At 35.9% G+C, this 27,315-nt stretch overlaps 1 protein-coding gene across 11 annotated transcripts in view; it reads left to right on the top strand.

Annotated features, from left to right (window-relative positions):
* The window catches only part of LOC118740679 (troponin C-like), a 104,228-nt gene that overhangs the window by 17,862 nt on the left and 59,051 nt on the right, over nt 1-27,315 (top strand). For 6 of the 11 annotated variants that reach the window (XR_004993175.1, XR_004993176.1, XR_004993177.1 and 3 more), the window contains exons 2-22: nt 2,726-2,927; nt 3,093-3,347; nt 5,766-6,158; nt 6,267-6,432; nt 6,507-6,627; nt 6,702-7,147; nt 7,376-7,402; nt 11,232-11,324; nt 11,404-12,692; nt 12,760-12,919; nt 14,290-14,428; nt 14,505-14,680; nt 14,780-14,969; nt 15,047-15,214; nt 15,282-15,396; nt 17,080-17,100; nt 21,633-21,775; nt 21,856-21,979; nt 22,042-22,189; nt 25,576-25,759; nt 26,563-26,680. Coding sequence is in view for 6 of the 11 variants with exons in the window: in XM_036472303.1 (XP_036328196.1) it covers nt 2,726-2,927; nt 3,093-3,347; nt 5,766-6,158; nt 6,267-6,432; nt 6,507-6,627; nt 6,702-7,147; nt 7,376-7,402; nt 11,232-11,324; nt 11,404-12,692; nt 12,760-12,919; nt 14,290-14,428; nt 14,505-14,680; nt 14,780-14,969; nt 15,047-15,214; nt 15,282-15,396; nt 17,080-17,100; nt 21,633-21,775; nt 21,856-21,979; nt 22,042-22,189; nt 25,576-25,759; nt 26,563-26,680 (4,678 nt within the window). In the remaining 5 variants the exon portion in view is untranslated. The remainder of the gene's footprint in view (nt 1-2,725; nt 2,928-3,092; nt 3,348-5,765; nt 6,159-6,266; nt 6,433-6,506; nt 6,628-6,701; nt 7,148-7,375; nt 7,403-11,231; nt 11,325-11,403; nt 12,693-12,759; nt 12,920-14,289; nt 14,429-14,504; nt 14,681-14,779; nt 14,970-15,046; nt 15,215-15,281; nt 15,397-17,079; nt 17,101-21,632; nt 21,776-21,855; nt 21,980-22,041; nt 22,190-25,575; nt 25,760-26,562; nt 26,681-27,315) is intronic. The other 5 variants (XR_004993179.1, XM_036472301.1, XM_036472304.1 and 2 more) reach the window with 3 other exon arrangements.

Here is a 27,315-nt window from a genome sequence, read left to right on the forward strand (position 1 = left end):
ATTTGAAATTGTTTAATTTCAATTTGAAATTTGATTCCTAAATATGAAAACCAAATTTAAAACAATTTTAAGTTTGACTGCGCTTATTCCAGTGTAGATAAACTGAAATGAAATATTTTAAATAAGTTCGCTGTTTAAGAGGAGCTCAGGCATTATATAAACAACAAGGAGTTCATGAGCACTTTGAGCAGTTTTTCAGTGCTGGGTTAAATCTGCTTGTGGTTAAACTTAGTTTAAGCTGGTTTAAACTTGAGATAAGCCAATCAAATGTCAGCAATCTGTTAAATACGAATTAGATGTTCTAATTTTAAACTTGCACTGAAAAACTTACCCGAATAGTGTAATTCTCATTATTTGTCCTAATGTTTTTTTTTTTACTGTTCTTAAATAAGCACTATTAATAAAAATAAAAATTTATTATTAAGTAAGTATATTTTGTATTTGTAAATGTAAAAAAAAAAAAACATTTGAAAAGTCAAAAGGTTATTCAGTAAAAAAATTACTACCCAACAAGCAAAATAAACTTAAAGAAAGTTTTTTTTAAGTTTTCAATTATAAACATTAAGCTTACAAAACGTTGCTTTCTTGTTTATAAAACGCTTGAAAGTAAGCGTAATATAATCGAAAAGGAACATTGGTTATAAGCGTTGAAATATAAACTTGTAATAAATGTTCAAAAGAAGATTTTTATAAGCGTAAAAGTGTAAACTTATAATAAAGGTTCAAAAAAAGTTTTTTATAAGCGTATGAATATAAACTTACTAAACATTTTCAAAAGAAAGCTTTTCATAAACATTTTTATAACCCTTTATTTAAAGATATTTCATTCAAAACTCATACATAGATTGCTTAACATCTAGAAACTAAACGAAATGCGAATTTTCGGCGGACTCATCTACAGTCGCGAAAATATAAATAGGGAATAGACATTTTAGCATACAAATTCACAAAAACACATACAAATTAAGCATAAAAAAGTTAATTATTACATCTTGTTGCGTGCTTTCAATTACTTGCGGTTATTGGCAAATTGGAAAAGCGACATCGATGCAGCTATATATTCCGCTTCATCGCCGCCATTCTCATTGATGAACTTTTCTGAAAAAAATTTAATACATTTTTAATTGAATGTTAAACTAAGAAAGGATAAGGGGAACTTATCATTTGAAGACTCGAATGCTCCACTGATTAGCGCGGGTCCTGGATTGGACTTTTTTTTACCACATCGGTTTTATTTAATTTTTATATATAATATATTTTAAAAAACGTAAACACGTCTCTTACGATTGAAAAAATTTTATATTTACTACTTCATGTCGTTGGCATTTACATTTCATTTATAAGTTTAAGTTATTTATAAACATTCGCTCTCAAAACTTATTAAAGGTTTATTTGAAAAAACTTTTAATAAGCTTAATATTAAAAATGCTTATTTAACGCTTATTATAGCAAACTTAATTTAAGTTATTTTTAAAAACGTTTACTGAAATTCTTTTTGGGTACTGTTTGTAGTAGAGATGTAAAGATATTAGTAAACATCTGCGCTGACGTGACGTTACAAAAAACAGAAGTGCATTTCGACTTGGGCTGCAAAATTGCAAAACTCTGCGAATTGGGCAAGACTATTTGTATAAAACTTTTTATAAACATTTAAGGTTAATTTTCCAAATTTTTTAATATAGGCATCCTTTTTGCTTGTTGTTTAATCAGCTGAACTATCTGACGTGACTTTATCTGACCATACGTTACTAAAATTTCCATTGAAAATTTTGTTAATATTGGTTTTGAACGAAATTTTAACGCGCCTGGTATTGGGAAATGAAAATATTGTTTCGTAAAAAAAAACATATAAAACTGACCACTGACCATGGCTTTAAAATATTATGGACTGAATAATGAAAGATGTAACCAAGCTTGTGCACTAGGGTGGTCCGAAAATGCATGTGAAAAAGTAAAGTCGGAATTTTTACGCTCTTTTACGCCTTAGGATTGTTCTATACCGAAAAAAAGTATACCTTTATTTTTTATTTTGAAATCAAAAAATATGAAGAGGTATGAATGTTAATAAGCCACAATAACAAATTTCTTAAATCAATATTTTTTAAATTCGAATTTCCAAAAAAAATATGTCTTATTTTGACACGTTATTCGAATTTTGATAAAAATATTTTTTTCTTAAATAAAAATAACTAATGAATATGTATCACATTCTAAAAGTAAATGATACAAAAACAACTAAAAAAAATCACAAACTCCTTTTGAGTGGAATAGCTTATTGGGAACTATGTTGCCCATGGTCCTGAAAGGGGTCGAATATCACAGCTGCTTACAGACTAAACAGCTGTTAGCAGACTAAAAACGTAGATATTTCAAAAACACTTTACTCAATAAAAATCTTCTCAACGCTACTCAAAAAACGCCAATTAGGAACACCAATTAGTTATTAGTTGCAAGTCGCACAATACAAAGCTAGCGAAGCGAGTCGTTGAACATTTGTGCCACAGAAATAGTTGACATCGTTTTTTTACAGGTCAATTGATGAGCACAACAACAACAGGGAGCCACGAAGTGCTCAAAAGCGGAAAGAGTTTGCAATTAAGTCAGAGCTAATAATGAAGAGCGTAATTTTTAAGATGGATGATTTCTGCTAATTCAATGCTACGAGTCCTTCATTGCGATTTACTAATAAATTTTTCACTTTCCATTTCTGTGTCATCCATTGCAGCTACACAAAGAATTTATCATCGGACAAAATTAATTTGAGCACATTTCGTGGTGAGGGGGACCTAAAGAATTTGCAGTTGGACGAAGCAGTGCTCACTGAGCTGTTAGAGTTGCCCTCATGGTTGCGATTGACATCGGCCTGGTGCAATCATGTGTCTTTTCGTATTAGCTGGACTAAACTGAAAAGTGTGCCAATAACGTTGGTGAGTAAACCAGTCCATGCAAAAGAATAAAAAAAAGAAACACGATGATAATAGTTTTGTTGAGTTGCTGACTTTGCGATTCTAAATATTTTCTATTTTTATGACTCACACACACATACATACATTCGCACGTGAAAATAACTGTTATCACCTTGGCCGAGATAGACACTGGATGAGGTGAATATAAGCGTTGAAACCTGTGATCCGAGCACAAGAAATCAAGATGCAAATTCGCCGGGTGGCGGCGTTGGCAGTGGAGGAGGCAGGGCCGGCAGCGGCGGTGCAACGGCGCCGACACCACTGCCACAGGTGCCGCAGGGCAAATATAGTTTCATTCACAAGGTGGTAGATGGCATAACAATCATTGTGAATACGGTGAATGTGAAATTCTCGAGTGCAGCGTTCACGGCATCAGTGCAGGTAAGTGGGGCTCATCGGAGTTTGGCAATTAAGTGTAAGTACTATCGTAGGAAATGAAAACTAGAAAATTGTATAAACTGAAGGGCAATTACTAGGTTGCGGTAATTGTTTTATGACGTGCATATGCACGTTTCTCTATCGGGTGGGTTAGAGGGTTTTTACTAGTGCATATGTATGTATGTGCTTACGTATAAATCTTTGCATTGATTTTGAATTTTTTTACTACTGGAAAAGGAAATATTAAAAAAAAAAACTAAAACAACACCTAGACTTGTTATTTCTTTAACCTGGGCTGCAATCGGCACCCTAAATCGATGCGGTTCGGTTCAGTGGTTCGAACCACTTAAAAAAACCACCGAAAGTCGGTAGTACGAGCAAAAGATAGAGCATCCCCGAATTCTTAGGTCATATTTTTGCGTTTGCCAATAAAAAACATTTTCGTACTATTTGTTGTGGCGTATTTATATTTATATTTCAACAGTGCTATTGAACTTTGTACCACGATTTTTGTTTTTAAGAAACCACTAACCAGTGGTTAGTAACCACTGAGTGAAGGCTGGTTTTCACTATGTCATATTTTGACATCAAAATTTGTCGACATATTTTGACGGGAAAGAACAAGTCACTGTTTCATAACTCTCAAAGGCGCTTTAAGAATATCTCTGTAATGAATCGGCACAGGGCATTGCCCTTAGATCTGCCCGCCCTGCAAGCTAGCTTATTGTGATGCAAATGCACCTGTTTCAGAGGCTCTGACCTGATTTCATTGTCGATAATCTTCTCCGTCGCTTTCAGCACAAAATAAGTTGGCCTGAATTATTAAACACAGAGTAGTTACTTCCTCCGACTTTCGGAATGATGAGTACCTGAACTCCACCGATCTGAAGCGCGCGAGAAAAACTGTCGTTGTGCTCCCGTAGCGCAGGAGCTCCCCTCCCTTTTGTTGAATACCATCTAACCTAGAGGCTGTGGGCGATCGAAGGAATCTTATAAGCGCCGGGTAAACTAATTTTTTTTGTAAAATTTTTGTCTGTTGGCGATAGACTGAATTCTCGGGACTCTGGCTCCTATTTAATAGAAAAGTGAACGGAAAACAGGGCGTTCGTTGTGTCGTATAAGGCAACAAAAGTTCTTCTGTCTAAGGCTTTGTAAAGTCTTGCAGCTGCAATAGACGAGGAGATACGCTCACAGAGCAGGTTCTAACATTACTTACCTTGCACCTCCTGAACTCCTCACTGAACCTGGTGAGGTTAGCTGAATATCTATTCTAGCGCTTAAGTATGTGCGCTTACTTTTGTTGGAAATCCCGCTCACCTCCCTCTGCGCAATTAGAGTTTCCGAGGACACCAGCCAGTTTTGAACTTACACCTTTGTCTTTTATAATACAATCAAACTGATTAACTTTATGCTCTAAATCCATATAGTCAGGACTTCTGTTCTTGATTTCTGCTTTTAGGCAGGTTGATGTTAAGCTTATTGTTAAAGGTATGTAAATATTTCAGTTTGTATTACTGGGATACCTCTTGGGATGACTTTCCTTGACCTCTGCCCCTAGCAATATTCTACCTCTACATAGACAAAGAGGGTTCCGATGAAACCCACCATAGTGGGGTCAGGGAGCTGGACTGTCTATTGCCAAAAGTTATGTCAAGTAACTCTTGTATTAGCCCTGGTAAGACCAATGTTGGTCTGTGGCCAATAATATGGATATTAAGTCCTTTAACAACAATGCATTAAAGTAGTTACTCACATCTCTGGTTGGTATGACACACTATAAGTATACTGTGCGAATTCTTAACGCAGCTGATGACCAACGGGAATATAATCGTACGAAATTACTCCACCAGCTGCTGCCCCTAAGAGTGTGCCACGTTGGTTTTATTTCCTGGAAACTAGTCCGCATTAAAGACGATGTGCGTATCGGAACTCTGTAATGCATAAATAGTTCTTATCGTCTCCACTAAGCCACGATCTGGGCCTCGTAATCGAGATATTCCAAAATACCCAAAACAATGATTTAGTCCAGATCTTCTATGCTAATCTGGGCTAATGTCAAGGAGTTCATCTTCATTGATCGTTGAGGTTGAAGCATTGTAAATCGCCCTCGGTTCGCTTATCGAACTCAAGCTGCCTCGGATCCAGGACTTCTAGTAGCTCCTGCTTAGTTGGTACATTAAAAAAGCTACCTTTTATGTTTCAAAACATATTTATGGCCGTTTTCTCAAGTACGTTTTAAAATTAACCTGCCCTTTAAACTCAAATTTTGTTCTGAAAAAATGTGTTTGAAGGACAGATAAATTTTATAACCTGCTTGCGAAAACGGCCCTTAATATACTTTTTCCGAAATGCCGAACTTTTCTTTCCGCTACAAATAATAATAAAAAAAATAACTAAGTATTAAATTTTAAACATCCACAGATGTCTCGCATTCGCGTCGAATCGAAAACACCCAAATGGGCAAACGCCGATCTACGATTTACCCGCCTCAAAGATCCTCAGAAAGGTATCATACTCATCTTCAAAGAGCTCTCCTGGCAAACCGTGCGCATTGAGGCCAGTTCCACACAAGACAAATCGCTCACTCCATTACGCTTGCTAACCAATCAGGCGCGCTGTCGGATCACATTACGAAAACGTCTTTCCGATTGTACGCTTTTAGCCTCGAGACTGGTGCTTATACTTGACGATCTCCTTTGGGTGCTCACCGATTCACAGCTGAAGGCGGCCTTACATTTTGTCGATTCCTTATCGGGTCTAATCAAAGCGGCGACACATGCAACACAAAAAAAGAATGCAGCTAGAAAACTACAGGTTATTTTTTAATTTAATTGTTGTTCTAATTAATTTATTCGAACACAAAAATAAATTGCTTTTGACTTTGTATTAATCATTTTCTTTTTTTTTTGTTATGCCTCACAGACTCTGCCCGAGTATCAGGCATTAATTGCGCAACAACAAAATCGTCAATCTGATACAGCACATACAACAACAGCGCAGAAAATGTTTAATGCTTTCGATGTGCGCGAGACTTCCTATCACTTTTTTAGTCAGCGCATCGATTTGCATTTGTGTGACGACGAAGGAGGTGAGCGCAAGCAGCAAGCATTTAAATTCGTAATAGATTATTTACCCTAAAATGTATTACTTCTATTTAACTAGACGGCCGTTCAAGTTTTCCTGAGTTGGATAAAGGCGGCGCATTACAAATATCTGTACAAGCATTCCAAGTAGACTATTATCCTTATCATCTGGCCAAGTCGGATCGTGCGCACTGGGCGAAGTGAGTAGTATCTAATGTTAAATAGTCGACGTTATTCAAAGTTATTGCAACTCGTATCTTCCAACATTGTGCAGATATCGTGAGGCATCCGTATCGCCGGCGCTGTGGCTTAAAGAATCGCTCAATACATTCCGTGAAGCTGTACTCAATCTAAGCCAGCCAAATCGCCCCTCCACTCATGCACCGCTCGAACGTACTGCACCACCTTCACCCATCGCTCTAAATGTAAATGCGCTGCAGGCACAAAGTTTGGCGCATGCTGCGGCCGTGACAGCTGGTGGCACGCCGCCTGCTGTTACGTCGGGCACAACTACGCCTAATCGCCATGGCAGTAGCGGCGGTGGTTCCGGTAATGCCTCTGCTCTCTCTAGCCAGGTGACGCAAGCGCAACAACAAAAGGCGACTTTGGATAATTTAGCGAAATTAATGAGCGCCTGTGTTGTATTGCGTATCGAGGATTTTACATTGTATCGCGTCACTACATCGGGTAGGAAACAGATGCCTAAGGAGTTTGTGTCGGGTGAGTAGTGAGTTGTGCTGGTGGATAGTGAGTGACTACTTTAGTACTCATCTAATGCTATCACGCTAGCAACATAATTATTTGAATTACATCCTTGTATAAAATACAATTGATTTATTTAAACATTTGATTTTCTCGTTATTCTTCCTCTACATGCCAAAAAAATGCATAACTGTACAAAATTCGGCGCACATATCATATAAATTTCATTAAATTACGCACCTTTAGCACAAAATAAAAGGAAAACACGTTCAGGTACTAAAAGTGTATATATTCGGCGTTTTTTACTAAAAAGAAAATAAAAATCGTTGATGTTGTTTTGGTATTTTTATGTTATAAATGCCGTTTTTAGTTTAAATGTGTGTTTGTTAATAAGGCTATTGCATGTTATTGTACATAAAAGTTCTTCGGCTACTTGTATGGGGTCGACTGCTGGAGGTCGACGTTGGCGCCAATGCCTTCAAAAGGACTCGCTATTCGTTGATAGGGCCGGTAAGAGAACATCCATTACGTGATGGTTTCCACTTAAATTATTGTTGTTGTTGATGTAGCAGCATACAAGTTCCCCAAAGAGTTTTTGGTTAGTGTTGCTGGAGTGACAGTCCTTGGCCAAATATAAATCTGGGTCGTTCCGGTTACGTAGACCCGACTGTCGTGGGAACGCACTTAAAGTATTCTTCGAGGTCGGTTGACGATTTACGAAGGTTATCTGCGTTAGCCTAAATCATAATTATTAAAAAGCATTACAAATATCTATCTATATATTGACATCGAAGACATAGGCAGGGTTTCTTCACTTAGACCTTTTCTTGTGGTCGAGGGCGCCCTTGCTTTCTTTGTGAGAGGACCTTCATCCGCGCGGACAAGATGCCAAAGCGAATCCCCTAAGTAGCTGTTGACGTGGGAAGTGCTAGTGGTTTTTAAAAGGCAGTCAAACTCAAAATTTCATGTAAAGTGACTTTCGAAAGCAGTTTTAATTTCCAAAAATCGAACTTTCTGATTCTGATTTTTGCCAGTTTAAACGGTCGAAGTAGAAAATTCCACTTTCAACTGTGTTGCTAGACATTTTTATGCATATAAAAAAGTTAATGACTTTCTACAAAATGACTAATGCAATAATATATATGTAAATATTTCGTTATGTCAGGAGAATAAATTAACCCCAAGTATTTCTTTTCAACATTTTTATAATATATACACAAATTCGCTAGAAATCTTTGACGGCATCACAGCAAATATGAAGACTGCAATTTCCCCAAGAGCAAGTTGAAATTATTTCTCGAAAGCGAATTGCGCTCTTTCATTGCAGGTACACATTGAGGGCTCTCACTGCATGTGTCGTAGTAAGATTTTTCGAGAAATCTACGAAAATGCGATCAATGAATCCGAATTGCTACGAACGTATGCATTCAAAGTATACTTGGATTCAGCGATAGCCCAGTGTAATTTTTATTTCCGAAAGTGATTTCTACAAATCTGCAGAAGGACTTTTTAGGTGTTTATACGGAAAAGTTGACTTTCGCCTTCGCATTTTGACAGCAAAATGCGTAGAAAAAACGCTTGCATTGCCACTTACATATAACCGCTTTTTGACTTTAATACTTCGATATCAATACGATAACCATATCGATATCAAGACGATAGTCACATCGACATCAGTACGATAAATATATCTATAACATGATACTATCGATAAAACGTGATAACAATATCGATAAATCTCTAACTAACAATATCGATATACCTATCGATAACAATAACAATAAATCCATCGATAAAAATACCGAAAAATCTATCGCTTACAATATCGATAAATCTATCGATAAGAATAACGATAAATGAGTCAATGATAATATCGAAAAATATATCGATAACAATGTTATTAATATACATTTAACAATACAAATAAATACAGATACATACATAGTTAAAGCTTGAAAAAGCTGCGTTCACGTCCTGGTACTGAGCCCGACGATGCCAGTCTCATCTGTTTCTGTTATGTGCATGCGCATATGCCACCCAGACTGTATCCAGTGGTAACTCTGCACTTTTATATGAGTTCTTCATCTATAATTATGTAATAAAATGTCTTCGAAATATCATACTGGCTGTTGTAGGGATCCAATTCCCTTCTAAACATTGAGAACTTCTCAACTTTTGCTTTCTTCTCCTGGTTGCCTTCTTCTTTCTTTGGAGTTTCTCATGTTGAAGATACAATGCTTTATACATTCAGCAATAGTATTTTTGGCATTGTTTCGCCTAATAAGTATCTTCTTTCTTCAGAAAATTCCCCCAAACCAAGGCACATTGGGTCAGAGAAAAAACAGCAGGCTGCGTGTATTTCGTAGTTGATTTTGGAAGCCATATGAGCCGTTTATTTTAAAAGTACTATAAGTCACCTTTTCAAAAAAAAAAAAAAAAAATCGTGTTAATGAACACTAATTACAATTTAACGGTATCTGCTCATTAAAAAAAGAAATTCCACTGAAATGTTGAGAACTACTGAGGTTTTATTCGAGAGAAGTCTTACTAATCAGCGGTATAACGAATTTGTTTTTTGTGAAAGTCACTTAAAAAAATCAAAAGTCCATTTTACACTAAAAAAATATACTCACAAAACTAGGAGGCAAAGGGCTTGAAATTTCAAAGATATGATTAGTTCCAAAACTTTTAAAAAATGAAAGAAAACATTATGTAGAATTGAAAAATTTGAAGTTTTTGGTGCACAAGGACGAATACGTACTGAAAATGCATTTTAAAAATTTTGTCCTTGGGCATCCTGGCGAATTTGCAGTATTTATTTTGGAAAAAAATTATAGGATAAGGATTAATATAGACATGACCACATTTTCGAATTTCGTCCATCTACTTAATATAGCTTAAAAAAATCAAAATAAATAAAAGGTAATTTTATACCAATTCATCATTGTAAACCAAAAAAAAATTAATATATTAATAGTTTCGTTAGTATATTTTGTTTTGTGTATTTTTAAATTTTTTTGTTTTATTATTATACATGTATGTTTGTAACTTATTCATCAATTTTAGTTAATCACTGTTATTTCAAAACATCACTTAGGTAAAATACATCGGATAAAATTGATATAAGTCGGTAAATAATTTTTCTAAAGAATTTATTTCGAAATTAGCATAAGTCACTTTCCCGTAATGAAAGGTGGTAATTTTTCCATGACTATACGAAATTATTTACAGACATATACTGAGAAAAATATAGGTATCCTAAGATAACAAATACAAGTAAATCCTTTCGAAAGTTTGCATCAATGCTTTTAAGCGTGTTGAAACGAAATCCCTTACATATGTCGATTTAAAAACAAAGTGAATTATGCCAATTTCGAAATAAACGGCTCAAATAATTATGTAAACAAATTTGGACATTTTTGATTAAAATATAAACAATAGTGATGATTTAGGGACGAAATTTACGAAAAAAGTCAAATCAGCTGCTCTATTGCTGCCTTGCTTCACACAGAATATTTACGAACTAAAATGCGTAGAAACATGAAAAACTTCTGAAAAGCTACTAGTGAAATTCCGATCACTTAAAACTGGTTCATAGGCATAGTCATTTGTATTAGATGTTAAAGCGTCGAAACACCGAGCACCGGAATCGGGGAAAAATACAGGCCATTAAAAGAAGTATAGAACACTTGGCGTTCCATATAAAATAAATAAATGACCAGGACAAGACTAAGAGGACTGTCCCGTATAATACAGGACAGATGGTCACCCTAGGTATAACTATAGAGTTCAGTTACTTGGTCCTTGTTGTTGTTATTCTTGCTTACGTACCAGTAGAAAACATTCCTCATAAGAAGTATCTAATAAAAGACCTTGGTGGCTCAAACATACATATGTACATATGTATCTGATACCGAAATTTTTTTCACTATGGCCATTCTTGAAGCTATGATATTTTGCTTCATGTTATACCACATATGCATGCGACATTTAACTAAGATTTGTATGAAGTCATTTTTGTTTGTTATATTCAGCTGTTATTTCAATTTAATATACAAGTAAATTCGTGTACAACTAGTACTTACAACTTTTTATTTTCCAGGTGACAAGGAGCGTTATTCCTTTCCCTCTGATATGTCCATTGTACATGCCGAGTTTACTTACTTTTATTATCCTGGTGATTTTATATTTCCTTGTAAGTATTATATTTAACTTTTCACTAGCAAAACGTCTGCAATTTATTCATAATTCTTTTCTTCCTTTTCCACCTTTAGTGCCACCGTCCAAAGTATTTGTTCACATAAATCCTTTACAAGTGCACTTCGATTTGAGTTCCGTACTGTGGCTCAATTCATTTGCGCTTAATTTACATGAGAGTTTATTGCGTACCAGCGTTGGTACGGCAAGTGGTGCTTCTTCCACGGCGCGCGGTTCGATCTCCTCTAGTGGCTCACAACGTGGTGCACAGAGTGTGCAGGGTTCGCAGGGTTCACGCAACTCACAATCGGCCATATCTCAGGTGCAACAACAAGAAGAGCCCAATCTAATGTATATGGATGTGAAAATTGAAGCAATTATGCCGCGTGTCGTCATCGAATCAACCGTAGATGTGCCCAATCAAAAGGATCGCCCAAGAATTATGCAAATTCAAATTTCACGTTTTGCCATTACAAACATACGTGAAATGGGTTCGTCGCGCGCTGATTTAGCGCAAGCTTTACATTCACTACAAGAGGGTTCACTCGTCTTCGGCACGGAATTTCCATCGATGAGCGGTGATATGTGCATTGTCACTGATCGCATACTATCGCATGTGGCCGCTGCGGATGTGGGTGTTCCCGCAGTAGCAGGAACCTCGACGGCGGCGGCGGCCGCGGCGGCAACGACGACTTCCATGGCAGCAACACAATTTTCTTTGCAACAACAAGCGCAATCACAGTTGCCAGCACAGCTGTCGAAATCCGCTTCAACACAGAATTTGACACGTTACGCCATGTGGTCGGAGCCGCGCGATGTATGGTGTATCAAACTGGATCCGGTGTGGGTAGATTTCTTGGGTGCACGCTCTTTGGGAGCCAACAAATCTATACCATTTGTTGACGCCGTTCCCGTAACCCTTTGGCTGCATTCTGGTGTTGGTGCCATGTCAAAGTCGGCGGCGGCGGCAAGCATCGTAAACAATTCAAATACATCCAGCGTGAAAGGATTCTCCGTCGAAACGAATATCAATTGCATGGATTATGCGGATGGTCGAAATTTGCCACGCAATCCATTCCTAAGTGAGGAAGATGTACGCATTGGTATGGATTGGAAGCAGCAACGTTCATTTAATGGTGCCGGCGAAAGCGGCGACGGTGCAATTGGTGGTGGAAGGGCGAAAGAAACGGGCGCAAAGGCCGCAAACACCGAACGCACCGCCGATATGCACGCCATTGCGCACATATCCAATTTGGTGAGTGTGCAAATCGATCATTATCAGTACTTGTTCCTATTGCGGCTAGCCGAGGAGATGACAGAAATGGCGATGTTCCTGTCAATGGATGCCGAACGTATTTTACAAAAGGTGTGCGCTGAATTTTTATGGAATCGTGTTTTTAATTATTTAATTTTTTTTCGGAACTATTTTGCAGCAAAATACGAAGAAATCAATGATATTCGGTTGTGTTATACCGCAAATTGAAGTAACACTCGTGATGCCATCGCCAACACCTGGTAAGGAATCGAGTGGTGGTGATGCTGAAAGTGTCTTACCCGATTCAGCTAGTTTGGGTGATGATTTACACATGAATAGTAAGATTTATTTTTGTTTATTTCGTATCTTAAGTTTTAGTGACTAAATTTATAACAACAACTACAACAGAATCAGTGTTTATATAACACACTTTTTTCGGTCACTTAATTATTCTCTTATTCTTGCTTTGTTTGGTTTCGTAGATTAATTTTATTTAAAAAGTAGTATTTTTTTTCTTTTAAACTTTGTAGTTTAGAATGAGAAATTGCCCAGTTTAGAAAGTAATGCGAATAGAATTAACTACAATTTTAGATGGACTGCTAGCACTGCAACAATTTTTCGCAACTTGGACCAAATTCGTTTCTTTTAAATGCGGTGACATCCAGATACGCCCCACAAATTAGAAAAAGATAAAATGAAGCAAAGAACAGAAAGAAGTATAAACCTGGCGCGGTAATATTTCGATTGTATGTTGAATAAATCCTTGATATAAGCACTACGTTTGAATTTGTTGCCTTAAACAGCACTACATCAAAGGACAAACGACTGTATCTGCTTTACCTGAAGTGGTGGGGCTCATTTTTTTATTAATTTCAGTTACGTCAGTTTTCAGTGACTTCTCCTACGAGCACAGTGGTGGTCCCGAGCTCTTTACTTACGCTGCAATGCCTTCTTTCTATAAATCTTTCAGCTAAATCCTGGTGCTCGATCAAGTTACCTATTTCTAAAATCCTAAGCTAGTTAGTGATCTATAGGAGAGTATATTAAATTTGCAATGTCAAGATCATATGCGCTATCATACTCCTAACAGTAGGTCGCAGTTCTTAATATGACAGTTTTAAAGTTTAATGCTTCGAAAATTGAAAAAAATGGCAATATGATTTAAATTTTTGTTTGAATTATTCACTTAGTGTTTCACTTAAAAATGTATGTATGCATATCTATATATACATATTCTTTTTACATGAATGGCGGTTAAAGCCATTATATGCTTCTTTCATCTTCTCTCTTGATCCCTTGGCTGTCTCTTTTATTCTCGGTTTCTCAATTGTCGTCCTTTTATAACTGAATCTAAAATTCAGTGTCTTATAGACTCTTGACCAATAAAATCAGTATTTATTTCAATCAAATGTATGAACGTGTGTGTGCGTAGTGTACTAATTAATAATTTTCTAAGTGCTTACTTTTTTTTTTATTAACATTCGCATGTTTTGTTCTCACAACTAACACTAAACGAATAACTAACTTAACGTAGAAGCTTACAATTGAACTCAGCTACTACAAAATAACTAAAATAATTAACCATTACTTGCTAACTTTCAAGCAATCACTACTCTACTCTATTTCATATAAAATACTACTTATATTTTCCTGCAAATCGCATGCGACCTCAATACCGAGCTTTCTAATTTATCACGTCCTTTGATAGGTACAAACACTATATGGCCTACACCTCCATTGGAGGAAGTAAAACGGAATATATATGGCAGTGTGGAAACACCGTCCCCAGTCACCAATGAGCCACTCTTCGATGGTGGCATGCATATTTCCAATCCCAATACACATGGGTAAGTACAATTCAGTATTTACGAGTATTTTCTGTGAGATTGCTTGGAGAAGTTAAAGTTTACTATTACTTTACAGTTATAATGTGCAAATACAAAGTACACCAACAGTTGCGTCCTCCACACCCAGTCAGGGTTCACGTCCCGACACTGGTGTCTATTCACAGTCCATTACAGCATCGACGAAAAGTGTGCGTTCGACACGTACTTCCACAACAGGCGATGCGACTAGCATAACGAAAGAAATTAATTCTAGTATGGAAAATTTTGAAGAAAGAAGTTCTATAGCTCATAAGACTTACGATAAGTTTAAGCTTCTACTATTAACTTTTATTTTTCTCACTTTTCCTTTAGGTCTCATGTCTATGAAGAAAGGCTTCTCCAGTTTTATGACGTCCATAGATTCGGCGATTAAGTCAGGAGCGCCAAGTGATGACACCAGTGACACATTCTCTATACAAAGTGATATTAGTTCAGATTCGGAAAATTTCGCCATTGTTATGGGCGATGATAAGACTATGGATTGTATTGATGTGATGTTTAGGTATGAGTTTTTAAAAATCCACTATTTTCTCTACAATACTATTTATTGTCTTTTTACTTTAATTTCTACGTACATAGATTAAATCCCTTCACCAATGATACCAACTTGAAAGTATCACCCGTTGAGGTGGCTAGCGAAGTGCTGGAAGAGCCTAGTTATAATAAAACTAATCTATCATCGCCCTCCGAACCGTCAGAGGCAAGCACGTGGCGGCGTCGTGATTTAGTCTCAATGGCGACTTTTAGGTGCATATGTTTGTGTAGTGTTTGCATTGTAAAACAATTTTAAATTATGCTCTACTCTACATATTAGACTGACCACGGTTGAATTGATACGCCAAAATGAGGGCAACTCTTCATCGTTGCGCGTACAAGTGGCCGCAGTTTCTTGCGACGAGTGTGGCGCAATTCCTTGGGATGAACTGCAGGTAGGTTTTTTGTTATTAAATGGGTTGTTAGTTTTTTTCTTCTATAAAATATTTTACATTATAATATTAATACCTAATGGTACAATATATTTATACTCAACAAATTTCTTTACATGTATTGTTTATGGGTTAAATTCATTTTTGTTTTGTTTGAATTATTGGCTTTTGTGTTTAATTTTTTGTGTTCACTGTTTAATTGTTTTATGTTTATTTTTGGTTGTCTGTTTCAGTGTCTTTAAGTTAAACTTTCTGATATCCTTATTTTGTTTTTATTAGTATTGTTTTATTTATTTATTTTTGTTTTTAACCAAAGTTAATTGTAAATAACCAACATTTCTAAATTATTATTATTTTTTTTTTTTAATTCCGGTTTTTATTCAAGTCAAGTTTTTTCGAAATTATAATTTTTTAATTAATGTTATAAAATATGCAATTACTGTCTCGTTACAACTTTTTGCATGCCTATGAATTTCGATTTTCTCAATTTTTCTTCCTTCACAATCGAAATCATATTATCATCAAAAAAAGAAGAAATTTAAACGTATAAACGCTGATAGCTGGAGGTATTTGTATGGAAAACGAAAATGTATAGGAAGTCATTATTTTACAATTTTATGAACTTGAAAGAGTAGTAAAAGAATTTTTTGATTAGCGTGGCGTAATAACAGCCAGTTGAAATATTTCTATTGGGGGATGTGGTGATCCCCAAAATAGCGTCAATCATCAATTTACTGTAAAAACAACTTTTTAACAACTAGTTAGCTTAACATAAAATGGTTGCTGCCTAGAAGCCTAGCATTTACCAAAACAGCTGTCACCTTTCCTCCGCCCTATGTGCCTCGAAGAGCCAAGGCCAAGGGCGCTTCTGCTTTTAACTGAAGTGGTTGAACGCCGGTTTCATTCTTCTTATTTTTGGCTCTACAAGTTCAGCTGATTGTTGGATTTATTAACATCGATTTGTCTGTAGAGAATGAGGCTCCGCACCCAAAGCCTTGCATATTCATTTTGAAAAAAAAAGTAAAAAAAAAACAATTGTTTATGTATCTGCCAGCAATCCCAATTACTAATTTTAAGCCACAAGATGGCGAACGACGAAACCTTTCATTATAAGAACCTTGTATAAGTATCGTTATCTAAGTTTACGATTTCAAAAGCGAGAGCAACTCAATGACAACTAATCCCATTCCAAGTATACTTTTTCTCAAATGCTTTCCATACAATCCAAAGCTGTATATAATGCAATATCGTATATACCTTTTAAATGCTTACTTATCAACTTATCAACAAAAAAACATGCAAAAAAAAATCACATTGTAAAAAAATTATATTTTAAAAATTTGATTTTTGTTTTCTCTTTTCTCTCTCTTTTCAACAAAATTCTCGATGTGTGCTAAATTGTCAACATTTATATAAATATATACCAAACTACAAACATAACCAAACATTTTACACTCAAAACACTTAACACACATATTTGTGAAATACGAATTTTCGAATTCGTTAAATCAAAATTCAATTTGCACAAAAACCAAATTGCTACACAACAAATATTACGAAAACCTATACTTAAAAATACAATCTGCAACGTAAAAATACGATAATATTGCAAAAAAAAAAAAATACAAAACAAATAAAAAATCCAAATCTACTTACAATTGAAAACGAAAACCAAAAACAAAACAGAAAGCGCAACAAGCAAACAAGGTATATCAAAGAAATTATTAAAATTCTTCTAAATTTTAAGTAAAATTCTTTAATATTAAGCATTCAATTTATATTACTGGTATTTGTGTTTCAACTGTGTCTGCATTTAGTTGGGTTCTACGGTGATTTTAATTCTTTTTTTTGTTTGTTCCTTTCGAGTTGTTAAATTCAGTTGTATTTATTTAATGTTTCTTTTTTTCAATATTTAATATTTCGTTTTTGAAGTAGTTTTGTATTGAGCGGTTGCGCTACTTTGATGCTCTAAGTCTTGCTTGAAACCCCCACTTCCCCACCTTCACTTTTTAAGAATTTGGAAAAAAAACTTATATGAACTGTTTGAGATTATTGTTATTATGATTGATCGAAATTCGTTCGTTACTTTTTAGTAGTGCATCTAATCTGTTATTAATATAAATTAAATAAGACCCGCATTGATCTAATTCGAAAGCTAACCCAAGTTTATTTGAGACGACTTGAAATGACTTTAAATTTTTTTATTTATATCGATGGTCCTCTGGTCTGCTGGTCCTCGATGGTGATCTGCTGACATTTCCCGTAACTATAATCTGTCTCAACGGTAGCGTAACCACATTCAAATAACATGTTTAAGCCGGATGTGAGTTCGCAGACACAAGCTAACAGTATTCAATCAATAGTTGAAGGCAATGTGAATCTTTGTTTCATTACTGTTGAGATAGGCGGAATTATCGAACGCCATAATTTGTCGATTGTCCTCTTTAAACCTCCTATGGGCAGATGAGTCTGTCCAGACATTTTCTATTTTATAACGTCGAATAACATAGGGATATAGAGATTTGGTTTAACATGGAAGGGATAGGAAGGCATTGGAAGGGATAGGAAGGCATTGGAAGGGATAGGAAGGTATTGGAGGGGATAGCAAGGCATTGCAAGGGATTGGAAGGGGATAGGAAGGCACTGAAAGGGATAGGAAGCCATTGGAAGGGATAGGAAGGCATTGGAAGGCATTGGAAGGGATAGGAACGCATTGGAAGGGATACGAAGGCATAGGAACACATTGGAAGGCATAAGAAGGAATTACAAGGGATAGGAAGGCATTGGAAGGGATAGGAAGGTACGTATTGGAAGGGATAGGAAGGCATTGGATGGGATAGAAAGGCATTGGAAGGGATGAGAAGGCATTGGAAGGGATAGGAACACATTGGAAGGGATAGGAAGGCATTGGAAGGGATGGGAAGGCATTTGAAGGGATGAGAAGGCATTGGAAGGGACAGGAACCCATTGGAAGGGATAAGAAGGCTACATTTCAAATAGCATTGGATAATTCGTTAGCTGGCTCACACGAGGTATTTTTCCGATACACCGGTTGGAAATTGGAAGCATATACTAAGGGGGCGAATACCCATATTGTTAGCTTATTTAATCACACCATAATCCAATTAGAACCAGTCCAATTCACCTCTTTTTACCACTGATTGTAATTAGTTTGGAATTTTGCAACAATTTTTAATAATCAATTTTTATCTATTTGAGTATGTATGTAAATACTTTAAGCACACAAGACCTGCCTTTCTAAATATTCAAATAATGTCGCATTTTATCAGCCGCCTATAACTATCAAAAATGTAATACATATTTTTAAAGTAGCTGCTATTATAAACACAATTTGCAAATTCCTCTAACCTCTCCTTTGGCAAAAAAATATATCCGATTATAAACGATATGTATACATACCAAATTTTTAATGAAGTACTTATTGCATGCCTTTTTAAGGTTTATCTGAAGTTTTTCTTCAATACAGTTAAAAAAAAACATAATTAACCCTAGTAGCTTATTTGTTAGAAATATTCAAGTTACTTTAAAGTTTAAAGTTGAAATACAACTTTTCTAATAAAGTTTTTTTCTTGAATGGTGTTAATTATTTTTTGCTTTTATGGCCTTATTTTTGTTTGGTTATTATTATTATTTTTTTAATTCAAGTATCCTTAATTGGCATCTTATTCAATAATAATTTGTGAAAATAATGAAAGAAAATAAATAAATTAAAAAAGGAAATATAAATAGGAACACGAGATATCTATAAGACTTAAAATTCCAACAAAAAAAGTAAATAAATGTCAGCTTAGTGTAAAAAAAGCTGACTAGGTTTTAGCGAAACTCAATAAACGCGTGCAGAAAACTGCCTCAGACTACATGCTGCCTATTTTAACTGTTTTCGTTTTCATTTGACGATGCCACAAAGGCTCATAACTAAACTTTTCAATAGCGAAGCACAGGCATCAATACTTTTTCACAGTCTCATCCTCTTGAAGGCATGAATGGCATATGGGGTTGTCATGTGTGCCGATCACAGTCAAATGTATACACTGCTACTTTCAGCGTCTCGATGCCGCCAAGTTCGAAGGTGCGGACCGAGTAATACCTCGTCTAAGACTTCTCTAGATGGATGTCTCATTACCAGATTCTCTCGAGTGACCTGGCACCTAACGTAAAACTTGTTCGTTATATTTTCCGATGCAATTTAGCTGCATTTAATGCAATACATTGCCGAACTAATTAAGTTAGTCAGTACTAGTTAGTTAGAGTGTTGGCCAATTGCCTTGTGTGTAGCTTAGCTTTCACTACAGGCACGTATTCCACCAGGTTGAGTAGTAGAGAATGTCGTCGTATATTCTCCACCAGGACAGAAATAATCGGTAGAGAAGAGTTACAGAAACGAGCTACTGCTCAGGACTATTTAAGGAGAATTTCAGGACCATTTCAGGACCCGTTCAGGTTCGTTTTACGACTATTTGAGGATCATTTTGGTATTATTTCTGCACCACTTTGAGACTAGCTCAAGACTATTTGAGGAAACTTTTGGCACTATTTCGGTATCATTTTAGAACTTGTTTAGGGAAATTTGGAGAGTAATTTGGGACTATTTTAGAACCAATTAGGGACTAGTTCAGAATTATTTTAAGACTAATAAGATACCATTTCTGGACCGTTTCAAGACTTGTTAGAGATTTTTTCGGAACAAGTTCACGACTTTTTCGCCCGTTTCGTGGCCTATTCAGGACTATTTCAAGACCATTTCGGTACTATTTCAGGACCCTTTCGAATCATTTTGGGCATAGCAAGGAACCATTTGGAGAAAGTTTCAAGACTTGTTCGATATTTTTTCGGGACAAAGGCACGATTTTTTCAAAACCACTTTAGGACTACTGCAATACAATTTTCAGACTAGTGCGGATTCTTTTAGGGGTAGTTCGAAACAAGGCACGAAATGAACTTGAAAAAGTACTGAACTACTGGTCTCGATAAAATGAATAAAATGAAATGAAATTCATGTTTAATTTCTAACCAAAGCTATTTATATATGTAACTGAATCACCTAATGCTTTAACAAACCGTTTACACATCAAATTTCGTAAGTACCTAGTACCAACGCCTTTTTTAATTTGTTTTAAGTTTGGTAAGCAGATTAACTTCTATTGGAGGTGAGCTCCACCTAACCACAGATGCATAGCTGATAATGGGTCTAAATCCTGTTAGTGCTTTGGAGATCTTTTGCTCAACGCTCATTCTCAATACAGCTATCGGCAATCATATTCAGTGTTTTTTTTTTGTGTGTTTTATTGCAACCAACTGAGAGAGAGGCGCCTGTTAGATTGTATAGCCCCAAACAACTGTGCACGCGACTTATTGACCTCTTTCTGCCTGAATCCTAATGGTAAAAATGATGATGAAATATTGCTTTAGAACAATGTGAAAAAGTGACCCTTTCATGTTCCCATAGATGTCATCTTGCCAACTGAGACTTAACTTAATAACTTAAATCGACCTACGAAATTTTTTTGCGTATCAAAATCCTAACAGTTGAGCGCGTTTAGAACAGCTTACATGTAGATTTAAAATTAGGTTTCCAACACTTGAATACGAAATCGAAGAAATGCACACTTACTGTATTCCTAATTGGCTTATTTTAAAAATCACTACAACAAACATTTCACCACGAATATTAATGCCTAGTGAACATCAATTAACAACAATCAAACATACTCACAAATCTACAAAGCAGCTGCTACTACATACCTACCTACGTACACATATCCAAACTCATTGCAAAAATACATATATTTCATAGTAATATCATTCATTCGATATTTGCTAAAAGCTTTTTTGCACTGCATGTAATTTCTTGTTAAGCGCACCGTTTCATAGTAGAGTTTGAAGAAAATGAAAAAAACTATTTACATGTATCCAAATTTTGTTTGAGACTTCCTGAAATCATTGTACTATAATCAACTCTCCGCATTGCTGCTTTCGCTATTACTTAGTTTCCACTAGTTGTTTTTGTTGTAAGGTTTTTCTTTGGCTGTAACCAAATCGCTTTGCTTTCTTATAAATTTGTGCGTTTATTTATGCGCTCAACTGTAGCTCATAGAATATTTTCCCAACATCTAAATAATCTACATACAAATATGTGCTGCTTTTCCTTTGCATGCCAACACTCGCTTCGACTGCACCACCCCCGCCCCGACTCACACATAAACAACGTCTGTGTCTAGACTAAATTTGGCGCACGTTGTAAAGCTTGGAATTTGGCGCCCTACAATCCAGAGTTGCCGCCATGCATACGTTTGCGTTTGGAGGAGACACTCAACCCACCACAGGGTGATGTAAACATCACCGATAAGAAAATTATACAGAGGTGTGTATGAATGTTCATTTTTGCTTTTGTATTTGGTATGTAATTTTTCTGTTAATCTCTCTCTCTTTGTTCCCTAACAGTTGGATACAGCATCATGCGGAAGTGCGCGTAAAGGATGTTAATTTAGATTTATCCATGAGCACAGTTATAGGTTTGGGAGATTTAGCAGAAGATGAAATAATCACCACTCCTTTGCCGGTGACTGTAAGTTCAATAAATTTCACACACAATTGTTTTGTTGTTGTACGACTTATTTTTCTGCACAGGTGCACGTGGAAAATGTGAGAATCAACTTAATAGAAGATCGTCCGCCCGTTAATATTACCTCACCGGGTCCAGTGCCAATACGCTTGGCCATAGGTCGTATGCGTATACATCGTGATAAGAATGGCATTGTGAACGTACAACCTATAGGTAAGTAGTAAATTTTGTTTACTGCTTGGCTTTGGAAAATTAAGTAAAATATGGGTAGAACAATATCAAGCTTATCAGTATTTGAAAGAATCGATGTCTGTATATTTTTAGAGCAACATAAGCCAAATTAACAATCTTTTGGAATTTTTCTTTTTCTCTCTGTATGTTTGTATGCGCATCACTCGAAAACTAATGCATGGAATCGAATGCGGTTTTCCCTGATGCATTGCTAAAGGTCTAAGTTAAAATATAAGAAAAAAATAATTAGAGAATTGCCGCCTATTTGAAAATTGAGTTTAAGCAATTTGATAAGATAAAGTAAAATTGCAACATTGCTGTCAAAAGAAAAAGGTTTAAGAAGGCTTAGAGCCAAAAATATTTTTTTGGTTGAAGATTGCCACCTGTTTGAAAATTTAATTGATAGAATAAATTAAATATTGCAATTTTGGTATCAAACTTGAAAGGTTTAGGAAAATTTACCACCAAATTTATTTGCGAGGAGGGCTGCCACCTTTTTGAAATAGTGTTCAATTAAACTGTTAAAGTAAATGAAATACTACAATACGAGTATCAAACTAAAAGAGGTTTAGGAAAGTTTGCTGTCGAAAATATTTTTGAAGCGGGTTGTCACCTATTTGAAAAATTTAATTCAGTCGAATTGATAAGAAAGTACACGATATGTAGGCTCGAGTTATAAAATTATAAATATAATTTCCAGAAGAAAGTCGATACTTCACCTACTTTCTAAATACATTCGAAAATATATTAACTAACACCCACAATCATAAAAAATACAGGATGCTTCAAAAATCGATTTTTTTTTTTTGAAAATCTCACTTTATAAAGCTCTTTAAACCTATTTTATTTCTTTGAATGAGGCCATTCGAGTTTTGGAAAAGAGTAACAACACAATAATACTTTCAAGGCGCAGTGAAGCACGTCGGGTATTTGCTAGTCGTTCAATAAAACTGAAACTAACCTAAAAGTGTCATTATTTTCAAATCTAAAGTAAACGTTGAAAGTGGGACAGGGAGGCTATCCCGATAGTACAGATTTTCGAATATCTCATTTAAAAATCCGAATGTCCGGATCTTCGCGTATAACATGAATTAGCCGGATATCCGAGTTTTCGAATCTAAAAATAACAAAGTAATTCTTTGTGTAATGAGGTGTTCCATAATATTTTTTTTTTGCAACTCGATGTGAGGCCATGAGAGCCAGAGGAGCATGAGAAAGAAGTATCTATAATTAATGAATGCGGCCGCTGTGGTGTAATGGCTAAGGCAGTATCTCACGATTGGTACGTTTGTACAGATTTGTACATATTTTATATTTTGGGTTATTGGTACAAAATGAAAAAATGGGGATGACAATTTTTTTTTTTGTAGTCACACGATTGGTACAATACAGCGAACTTCTATTGAAAATTTTGAACAAATTGTTCTTTGTGATTGGGACCACATTTTGAAAGAAAAAGAAAGAAAAGAAACAGTTTTTTCTAATAGCTTTCGCCCCTCGGCAGGCAATGGCAGACCTCCGAGTGTATTTCTGCCATGAAAAACAGCTTCTCATAAATATACAATCGCCGTTCGAAGTCGGCGTTAAATTGTAGGTGACTACATCAAGGCTAACATCACAAATCGGAGGAGAAGCTGTTATTATTACTAGCCAATGCCCGCTTGCTTCGCGGCGCCTAATAAGAACTTTTGCGTTGGACAATGCAAAAGAGCGTTTAAATGCAAAAACGGTCCGTAAAGTAAACATTTTTTAGTTTAAGTGGAGACGTCTAAAGAGCAGTATCCTCCTCACACATAGGCCAGGAATAGTAACACTGTGATACCATATGGAATACTAATCCCTTTCGATGTCATGAGCTTTACCGATGGTCTTATTTCCACCTGTGAGATCTGTGCCAAGCATGCGTAATCTTTTTGTCGAATCTTTCCTTGTTAATTCGCCACTTTTAAAATTCGTGTTAATATTTATGAACTCGTTTCTAGGTAGATAGGGCAAGATCGCATTTAGGCGGTATAAGGGCGTCAGACAAAGGTGCGCTTACTCAATTTTGCGGTCTTTCTATGCATACTTAACCCCATCCTTCATTTGGCCATCTGAAAACTTAATTCGCATAACTTAAACATAGGACCAAATCAGACCAAAAACACGAGATTTCTATATATTTCGGCTGCAGCGCAATCCATTAGGCCCATTTTCTGCAAAACCATTGCTTATCATAAATTGAATACGCATTATGAATTTCAACCATATTGTATAAGAAATGCGAATTTTCCAAATACCTAGACTCCAGCGCCACCCAGCGGGTCCATTTTTATCAAAAGAATTTTTCATCATACAGGTACAGTCACTTTTCGCCATAAGTACTGTTTTGATAATAATGTAGCTGTGTCAAATTTCAGGACGTTAGAATAATCGGTTCCTGAGATAAGCGATATGAGAAGTTCAGTTTGTATCGGAGGTGCCACGCCCCCTTTTCCAATGCCTACCAGTTTTCGCCATAAGTAGGGTATTTGCAATTTATGCATCCGTGCTAAGTTGTAGTTCCTCAGCGTAATTGGTTTTAGAGATATATTGGTTTTTAGGTTTTAGTCTGTATACGACTTTTAGGAATATCCCAACCCCAGCGCCACCTAGCGATTAAATTTTTAGTCGAAATATTTACTTTCATAAAATCGGTCCAGTCGTATGTAGATCATTAATTTTTGGAACAATTTTACGAATCTGTTCAAACCTTCAGCGACTCTCGCCCCATGCATGCGGTTCTTGGAACCCAATCAGCACCAAGCGCAGATAATGAGCTTCAGTTGCAATGAGACACCTGCGTTACTCTGATCCAGTTAAGGTATGCATACACTCGACCCTCACTTACCTAATACATGTCCGGCTTGTGGAGACCCCCCACACGATACCAACTGCCCTCTTAACGTGCCCACACGACCTAAATAAACTAACACTGCTTCCTTTTTCTGGTCCAACCACGTCGAAATAGCACGTTTTCTGGGACTATCCTTAGTTGAGCTTGACGACAGTGATTTATGGATTAGCTGATCTAGGCAGGGCTTAGTATGCAGTGCAATAACAACATGATATCCTTTAGTGGATAGCAAAGTTTTTTTTTTTAAGCATTTAAAGGATATTTTCAAAAAAGAGCACTTTCAATTGCAAAATATAATTGAGAAGTTCGCGAATCCAGAACTTTGTAGTCGATCTGTTGAAGCAGACTCATAGCATGAAACGAAGTTTCGCCGATGTCTTTAAGTATAAAAGCCCGATTCTTGGAAAACATTTTGAATTTGGTGATCCAACAAAAAATTTTTTAAAAACCTAATTCTATTTTGATAATTTTTGGTATCTCTTTTTCTTTGCAGAAACTGGTTTAAATGACGCTGCCTCTTCAAACTATCCTCTAACAGCTGCCACTCCGACACCACGCGATCGCGATCGTGATCGTGAAATACTTGCAATGCAGTTGGTTATGCAACAATTGAAAATGGACAATGACAATTTGCGTAAGCAGTTGGTAAATGCGAAAGAAAATGCCGATTGCTATAGGTAAATGTAACTGTAACTATTTCTTGTTTGTACAAATGAGCATTTCTGGACTAGTTCAGGGATGTTTCAAGACCATTTCGGGCTTAGTTCACGATTAGTTTAGGACCATTACGGGAATAGAACCGTTTCAGGACCTATTTAGAACAATACCGGGATTAGTTCGCGACCATTTGAGGACCATTTTGGGACTAGCTCTGAACCATTTCGGGTCTAGTAAAGGACTATTTAAGGTTAATTCTCGGCCTAGTTCGCGATGATTTTGGGACTAGTTCAGTAGCATTATTTTAGGCATTGTTCGGGATGATTTTGCAACTCTAATAAGCGACCATTTCGAGACTGTTTCAAGTCCTGTTTGATAACGTTTGTGTACTTGCTTACAACATTTTCGACCGTTTCGGGACTTTTTCAGGAACATCTAGGAACTACTTCAGGACACTTTTCGGACTAGTTGGGGATCTTTTGGGGGGGTAGTTCGAAACCAGTCACAAAATAATCCTGAACTATTCCCAAAGTATTTATAAAAAAGTCGTGTACTGGGCCTGACAAAATGAATATAATGAATAATAATATTTAATTTTTAACCTAGCCTATTGCCTAATGGTTGACCAACCGTACACATATGAAATTTCATGAGTACCTGGGACTCACTCCTTTTTTAGATAAATATGTTATTAGAAAGCACACTTTCGTAAAAATAGTACATACATATTAAATTAGTGCGCCAATTGATTTAAATATTTTATATTTCTAGAAAAGCGTGATATGCTTAACAATTTATTTTTTTCTTTATTTTTTCGGTGCAGACAAAAGACCAAACAAGATAATGATGTACTACGTTCATATCTAAAAGCGGCACAAGACGACATAACTATACTTTTGGAAGAGAAAAAGGCTTTGCTGGATACGATACGTTCACTGCAGGTAAGTCTTGATTTGCACAATTTTTGCATTAATACAATACATTTTTTAAGAGTTTTGAAGTTCACTTTAATGTGTTTTGATAAAAATGATAAAAAAAAAATGCACACCAAATCTACTCGAACGCGCACAAAACAAACCACAACACCCACCAAAACACTTTTGCTCGAGTTTGTATGGGTAAACGCCATTCGTATCAGCATAACGGTGTTTTTTTTGCATTTTGCATTTTGCTGTGCTTAATTGAATTTTGAAAGCTCAACAGCTGCTGCTGATATTATTTATATTCAACTAGATATATATTCTTAAACGATTGTTTTTGAAAATTATACGACTGGTTCTCTTTTATAAGCTAAGAAATTTTCTTTTTTTACTACTACTTTCTACTACTCTTCACCACCACCTAATCTCGCTGTTTTCTATTTACTATGTGTTTTTGGTGAACAAAAAATTATAAACCTGAAAATTTGGCGTTAAAAACAGTCGAATCTGAATTCAATCAACATTTCTGATGCAAGGATCAAAGGTCAGTTTTGGCTAAAAGAAAAAAAAAAAATAGAAGAGACGCGCTTGCAGTTTGCTTTTCATTTGTAGTTTTTAGAATTCAATTCGATATTGAATTTAATAAATTATTCTTA

The sequence above is a fragment of the Rhagoletis pomonella genome, unplaced genomic scaffold (assembly GCF_013731165.1).
Source record: "Rhagoletis pomonella isolate Grant_MI unplaced genomic scaffold, Rhpom_1.0 Rhpom_scaffold_00006, whole genome shotgun sequence".
In the NCBI taxonomy this organism is placed as follows: Eukaryota; Metazoa; Arthropoda; class Insecta; order Diptera; family Tephritidae; genus Rhagoletis; species Rhagoletis pomonella.